Source organism: Emys orbicularis, chromosome 16 (genome assembly GCF_028017835.1).
Source record: "Emys orbicularis isolate rEmyOrb1 chromosome 16, rEmyOrb1.hap1, whole genome shotgun sequence".
Lineage (NCBI taxonomy): Eukaryota > Metazoa > Chordata > Testudines > Emydidae > Emys > Emys orbicularis.
The window spans coordinates 18,023,439-18,030,959 of NC_088698.1; the positions used below are offsets into that span (position 1 = coordinate 18,023,439).

The 7,521-nt window shown below is 44.3% G+C and overlaps 1 protein-coding gene across 1 annotated transcript in view; it reads right to left on the bottom strand.

Moving 5' to 3' along the window:
• The window catches only part of CHFR (checkpoint with forkhead and ring finger domains), a 28,257-nt gene extending 23,745 nt beyond the window's left edge, over positions 1-4,512 (bottom strand). Inside the window, exons 1-3 of the mRNA XM_065417670.1 lie at positions 4,461-4,512; positions 3,827-3,971; positions 1,858-1,957 (exon numbers count right to left, since the gene is read on the bottom strand). Coding sequence (XP_065273742.1) covers positions 1,858-1,957; positions 3,827-3,959 — 233 coding nt within the window. The 5' untranslated portion in view covers positions 3,960-3,971; positions 4,461-4,512. The remainder of the gene's footprint in view (positions 1-1,857; positions 1,958-3,826; positions 3,972-4,460) is intronic.
• Positions 4,513-7,521: the final 3,009 nt, after the last annotated feature.

The window sequence follows — 7,521 nt, forward strand, 5'->3', positions numbered from 1 at the left end:
TGTTAAAAAACCCAACCCCTCGAGGGGGGTAGCTACCAGCGCTGGGCTGGTGCACTGTCTACACTGTCACTTCACAGCGCTGAAACTTGCAGCGCTCAGGGATGTGTTTTTTCACACCCCTGAGCGAGAAAGTTTCAGCGCTGTAAAGTGGTAGTGTAGAAAAGGCCTTAGTTAAATTTTGCCAAAGGAAACTGCCGACTAGGCCCCCCCATACATCCTGCGACAGGCAAGAAAGATTATACATCCCAACTAACTTAAACAACGCCCCAATAACTACGTGGGTGAAACCAGTAAATCACTACATTCTTCAGTAGTGATTAGAAAATGATACAAGAAAAAAAAAACCCTATCACCTGTGCGTGAACATTTTTCACAAAGCGATCACTCTATATCTGACCTATCAGTCCTCCTCCTCAAAGGAAACCTGAACAATAACACTTTCAAAAGATAAGCCTGGGAGCTTAAATGCATTACTCTGCTAGACACTAAAAATCATGGACTGAACAGAGAGAGTGGATTTATGGCTCATTACAACAAGCTGTAAAGCACTAACCCCCTCTTTTTGTTCTATGACTATAGAGGTGTCAATGGGCCATTCTACCTTGAACAGTCTCTTACAATATATGCTAATTACTTATGCCAAACAATCTGTTCCACCTTGCATTTAACTGTGATGCTGAGAGTACCTTTCCCAGACCTGAAGAGCTCTGTGTATCTCAAAACTTGTCTCACCATCAGCAGTTGGTCCAATTAAAGATATTGCCTCATCCATCTTGTCTCTCTAATATCGTGGGACCAACATGGCTAGAACAACACTGCATAAGCTCTCATCAGCATTCTTGTAACCCAGCAGGAAATAACCTCTCCCAGAAGAGCAAGTTTGTTGGCCCTGATCCTGCAAAAACTTATGTGCTGAACTTTATGCACTATGGAGTAGTTCCATTGACTTCATTGGGACTGCTCATCGTGAGCTAAGTTAAGCACATACATGAGTCTTTCCAGGATTAGGGCCTTTAAGCATTATATCACTACATAATAAGTCCCTGAAATACTGATTAGAGGAAAGAAGTAAAAAAAAAAAAAAAAAAATTCTGATAAATGACTAATGGCAACATCAAGAGCTACAATGTTGTATTGAGCGATTTCAATTATTTAATTAAGTTTATTGACTTATAATTTTACTTATTAGGCCCCCCTCTCTCTTCTCCACCTGAAGTGCTTGAGGAGACAAAAGAATTTCGAAACATAATACAATAGGCATAAGTATGTATACGGTGCTCATTATCATAGATCCAAAAGGGAGCTCAAACTATAAATAAAGCCAAAAACCAGACAACCCTTCAAGCCCCAAAGGTCCTATGAAATACAAGCTACCTTCACAGATATTTTAAACACCAAAAGGAATAACAAATATGAATCTCTATTCCTATCCATTGCACGTTTTTGAAGTTATCAGTGCAAATGTATTTCCTCCCCAACCCAAGGAGCTGGGGATGGAGGTAGGGAAGAGAGCTAGTATAAGGAATGAGTGTGCCATATACTAATTCACTATGAACAGTTTTTAAAAACTCCTGAAGTCACTGATAATTTTTTTCACAATGCTATAATTGCAATCACATAATAAGACACACAGTATACAAAACTACCAGGCACTCCCCACCATCAGTCTGTTTTTCATCCAGTAAGCTACGCATTCCGTGGGGGAGAGAGAGGAGATGAGTTTTAGGGATTGTTGGAAAAAATTAACACTTAAAAATAAAAGACTTACTCTCTGATATGTACAGCTAACTCCTTTCATGAGCACTAAACAGAATTTTACTCCAGCAACCAGTAATAAAAGTTTAAAGCAGGGCTAACCTGGTATCCTCCAATGATACTTGTCCAGATTCTTCATCCACTGTAATCTTACAGTGATCTCCAGACACCAGTTTGTTGCCAGGAAAGGACAAGTCACAACCTTAAAAAGAAAATGTTTATGATCAATGTGTTTATAAATATCCCATGAATATTTACATAGGCAGATCCCATCACAGAGACTGATCAGTCCACTTAAAACTCTTCTTTTAAAAACAAGATTTTCTTACATGTGTTAGCACCATCTTTAGATTATTAAAGACAGAAAATTTAAAATCTAGTGCAGTTCACTGCCATTAGGCAGGAGTATTAATGATTTGGGGGGTGATGGGAACCTGCCCACCCATTCTAGGGTTCTGAGCAACCATCACCATTTTGAGACTATCTTAATCCCTCCTTCCCAGACATATTCAAGGCTCCACACATAAGACACTATTCCATCTTGCAACAACACTTCCCTTGTAAGAGGGGCCATAATAAGGAACATGATTCATATCCTCCCATTCATAGCCTGGTCCTGGATTACTTCCCAGCACATTCAATCCTCCCTAGACAGGGCAGAGAGACATCTGGGTGTAGTAGATCTAGAAATAAGTAAGTCACCCACCACACCCCCTGATAATAGTTTACCGCTATTTTTCCACAACTGATGTCCATGGGACAACTAACAGCTACAGAGTAGAACTTGTGCTGCACAACTTCATGATCGTGTGATTCTTGCTGAAAGTGACTAGAACGCCGTAGTTTCACTCAGAAGTAGTTCAGCACTTCCGCACTGGTGTACCCCATCTACTCTTTGCGGCTCTTGGAATATAGTGTAAGGGCCAGGAAGAAGAGGGGAACAGCATGGACTAAATGAGTTTTTCCAGAACCCCACATATTTTTTTAATAGGATAATGGTGCCAACAATATTTTGCTGAGGAGTAGATGGCAAATTTTGGTTATGTATTTTTCTAACTGAACACTTTAGTAATCTAACTGTTAAATGATTATGAGAGCAATTCAGCAGGCAAAAGTCAATCTTTATCTGCCATGTAGGCCCACTGAAATTCAGCTAGAAGATTTCCTAGTGTGGACATCTTGTTTGTTATTAGTCATATTTAGCAATACAGTCATCAAAAAGGGCAACAAATATATGGTACTGAATTTAACAGACAAAAGATACTTAGATTTTCCCTATAATATGGTCCATGAATTCCATTTTGACTGACCATATAGAGTCTATAAACTATAATATACTTTCATTGATGCTGGGTGCTACAACATGATATGCACTGAGTTGATGGATAGGCAACCTAAAGTTAGTGCCAGATGGCACAGTGCAAGGTTAAGTGAATAATTTGCCTTAAACATGGAATTCCCTTAAAATAAAATAAAATAGTCAACACTTTTAAACACAGAAACACTTGCATTTCAAATCAACTCTCATAGAAATGATTTTAATATGTTAGCAACCGTCATGCAGCCAGAAGAATTAATGCTTTTTGGATTATAGGTGTGTGTTAAAGTGTGAAAATGTTGCATTGCAGATCCTCCCCCCCACACACACACTTTTTTTTTTTTTTTTTTAATCACAAGAGCTAAAGGAAAGAGTGGTGACAAAATGGGTATGACATGACAAAACTTGGTTTGAAATGTAGTGCTTTTTTATTTGCACAGAAACAATCAGGGAAATCACCAAGACAAATTCACGGGATTGGGTGTTTGTGATATCACCAGGAACCCCGTTAAAAAAGAAAGCCAAAGACAGGGAGAGAGCACAAATTTTCTCTCATGGAAATGCTAGAGTAGGGAACAAGGGATTTTGTGGCAAGCATTGAGGTGGGCCTCTTCTATCCTACCTCCACCTTATCCTCACACCAGATACTAACATACCTGTCATGTTTCAGAGTCCATCTTCATATATTTTTAAGGCCAGAATGACCACTATGATCACCTAGTCCGACCTCTTGCAAATCACACACCATCTTACCTTTTTTCCGCCCAATTGTCCATTCTCTTTTCAGCAGTAAGACATGGGGCTCTGCTTCATCAGCACCTAACCGGATCAGCTTCCCCCAAGGCTGTTGCTGCTGGTTTTGGTCTCCTCCTTCAGAGTGCTCCATTTGGATTCACATCTGATTTAAAAAAAAAAAAATAATCACAAGACACACGAGAAAAGTTTCACTTGGAAACAGTACAGTTTCTCTCCCCAGCCCTCCTACCTTTCTCCCCCATCTGTTCTTCCTCTCGCAGCTTTCACTACCGATTATCTTTCTCTTTCCCCAGCCTTCTCTCCTCGCCCCATCCCTCTCCCCCTTCTTGTCTGTTCTCTGTCCCAAGCCATCACTTCCCCTCTCATCTCTTTATTTCCAGACCGACCTCCCCCGCAGCAGCAGCCCCTCAGACACCTGCACACACACACCAGCTCTCCTGCATTGCTCTAGTGTGTAGGCTGAAGTCCCTGCAGTCTACTCCCCGCTCCTTCCCTCTCTAGGGCAAGCAGGGCCCCCCTCGGAGCCTGGCCCTCCAAGGCCTCTCACAGCCCTGAGGGTGAGACACACAGGAGCCAGGCTGGGACTGCTGCCAGGGCCCCGTCCTCCCTCCCCAACGTCCCTCCCGCTCACCGCCCTGCCCCCAGCCCAGGGGGACTTGGGGGGTTCGCAGCGATCCACTCCCCCCGCGCCAGCCTCTTACACCCAGTCCTGCCGCGGAGGCTGCTGCTGTCAACAGACATTGCCAGCCATCAGCTGATCAGGCTCTGGGCGGGGCCCCGAGCTCCCCCACGCCTCCTATTGGAGACCAGAGCAGGGTAATCATAGAGAACCCAGAGGGCGGGGAGGCACGGAAAGAAAAGGCTTCCGCTCCCACCACAGAGCTGGCCGCGCTAGAGCGCCGCTTTCCTCCGCGCTAGGCAGCCATCTTGGATTGGGGAAGCCAACCGACTATTGATGCGGAGGAAGGACGCGCGGCGGCCATCTTGGAGGTGGGCACCAGTGGCGAGGGTGTGTCGGGCATTTTGGATTTGGGCACTATTCCCTTTTGAGGTAATATTTTAATCACAGAGCACGCTGGCGCCCATCTTTGTCATGGGCAAAATGAATGTCCTATAACAATTGCCCTCAAAGCGTAATAATGCTGTAATAACAGACATCGACCTCTGTTATCTGTGATACCTTCATTTCTGTTAAATATCGAGTAATTAAGCTACAGTTAATTTGACTATAGCAAAATCAATAGAGTTTAGCTGACACAGAATGAACAAGCAACGCTGCCTTCCCAGGGAATTGCTCCAGATATAATGCTGCGCTGAAAGGGAAAGACTAAATATTGATTTCGGGCCCAGTCTTTCTAGTTTTAAATACTTGAGAGACACTTAAATCCAAGCATGGGGTGGGACTCAGAAATACATAGCTGGCAGTATTGCCAGCTCCAAATATTAGAAAAGCATGAGTCAGGCATGTCGTTCCTCCTCCCTCCCCGCTACAGTTGCCAGTTTTGGTTGGACGTATTCCTGGAGGCTTCATCACATGACATAATCTATAATTAAAGATTAATCTTTAATTCCTGGACACTCAAGGAAAATCCTAGAGGGCTGGTAACCCAAATTCTCCCCACCCCCAAGTCATGCCCAGCTTTAAAATATGTTTTAAATATAATAATACATTTGCGGTTCTTTGCTTGCTTTTTGGTATGGTCAGGCAGGGGGCATGGCCGGGGCTGGGTGAGGACAGGGCCGGCGCAACCCATTAGGCGAGCTAGACGGTCGCCTAGGGCGCTACAATTTGGGGGGCGGCAACCGCGGCGGTATTTCGGCGGCGGGACCGTCCGCTGCCTCTGTGGGGGGCGGCATTTCGGGGTGGGCCCTTCCGCCGCCTAGGGTGCCAGAAAAGCTGGCGGCGCTCCTGGGTGAGGGGGAGCGAGCTTGTTCACGCAGCACTGCCGGAGCGCTCCTGCCAGCAGGAAAGGCAAAGTAGCCCCCTGTGGCTTGGAAGGAGCTCAGTCGGCAGCCTGCTGCTTCTGCTCCCTCCCGCCCGTGTCTCCCTGTGCTGCAGGAACACACTGTCAGGTATCCGGTTAACACTGGTGACCGGATACTAAAAATCCGGTTACCATGGGAAGCCCTGCCCTGGGTGTAGTTTGAGCAGGCATTGTCCCCGCCCCCAGTACCCTCCACTCCTGATTTCTCCAAAGCTCTGCTTAGCTGTCAGGGAGGGAAGAAGCTCCCTCTATCCCTCTCCTGGGCTGATGCTGGCAGGCAGCTCCAGGACGCTGCCTCCTGGATCCTAGTGCCCATCACCGTCATCTTCTGTGTGTGCTGGGTCCCGTTTCTGACAACTGCTGAGTGCCTGGGGGTGGCAGGGCAAGGGAGTGGCGGGGGAAGAGGCAGTACCAGAGCGGTAGGGTGAGAAGCTTGCACAGAACCTGCACACATTCTGTCCAGCTCCAGCCAGAACTCTTGCTTCTCCCATGTATAAGTAATGAATTCCCACACATTTGTAGAGAAAACAAAACAAAACATCCCATTTTGGATACTAGTACTTTAACTTTTATACTACCTTCCATCGAGGGGCTTCAGATTGATGATGCACTGTGTTCAATACTGTATTGAACTGTTCTAAAAATCAAAGAAATTCAATTTTTTTCTTGGATGTATTTTTCTGTACTGGGATGCACAGGCAACCAAGTTCTTTCCTTATGCTCAGCCTAGTTCCACAGGCCAGTGCATCTCTGTACTTTTAAGGGGCTTCAAAAGCACTGGAGGAAGCTCAACACACAATGTTGTACGTTTCTCCCTCCCCTCTCCCTCAAGGATTTTAAATCCACTTCTTAGCAGGCTATGATAGAAACACTGGCTGAATAGGCTAAAGGCAGGTTCTGTCTATTTGCTGGTTCTCTAGCAGTTCAATCCATCATAAAAGCACCTCACATTTGATTTCTTTTGAGTTTCATTCCAAATACTTAAAGCTAAATAAACCTGAAGTTAGTCCTCATTTTTCTGCCCCAATTCAAACTAACTTCTTTCCCAAGTGGAAAATGTTGGGTAAGCATTGAAGTGTGTGATTTGAGAAGGGAATGAGAACAGAGGCCAATTCCTGCTGACAGTTACACCTGTGTAGCCTTATTGACTTCAGGGAGAACAGATTTTTGCACAAGAATAGATTTTGGTCCCTTCTGCTTTTTCACACCAGGTATAGCAGAATCTCATTCACTTTCCTCCCCTAAACTTTGAGCATTTTAAGAAAAAAAAAAAAAAAAAAAAGCAAGGTCTGCTTGATTTACACATGGAAACGAAACAGGAAACTCTCCCTTCATTCTACACCAGCCTTAAACAAACACTAGACCTGATGTAACAAGGGTATCACTACAGCAGCCTTGGTTGGACTGTTCTTTTGAAAGCTCCTTAATGGTTCTTTCAAGATGCTGATTTTCAAGTAAGTCTTTTTGTTCAGGGGGGAAGAGAACACAACAGGGAATAGCTCTGTTTTGTCAACTGCTAGTCATTCAAAAGCTGAAAGCCTTTAGATTACGTTTGTTTAATATTTGTACAGTGATTTTGAAGAGCTAACATAGTACAGAAGTGCTAATTATGATGACTGGGCAACCATCTAAAGATCTGTGTCACTTCTAGATGTTACCTTTTTCTTACAGAAAGCTTAAAACAAACAAATGCAAACCATAGGGGGC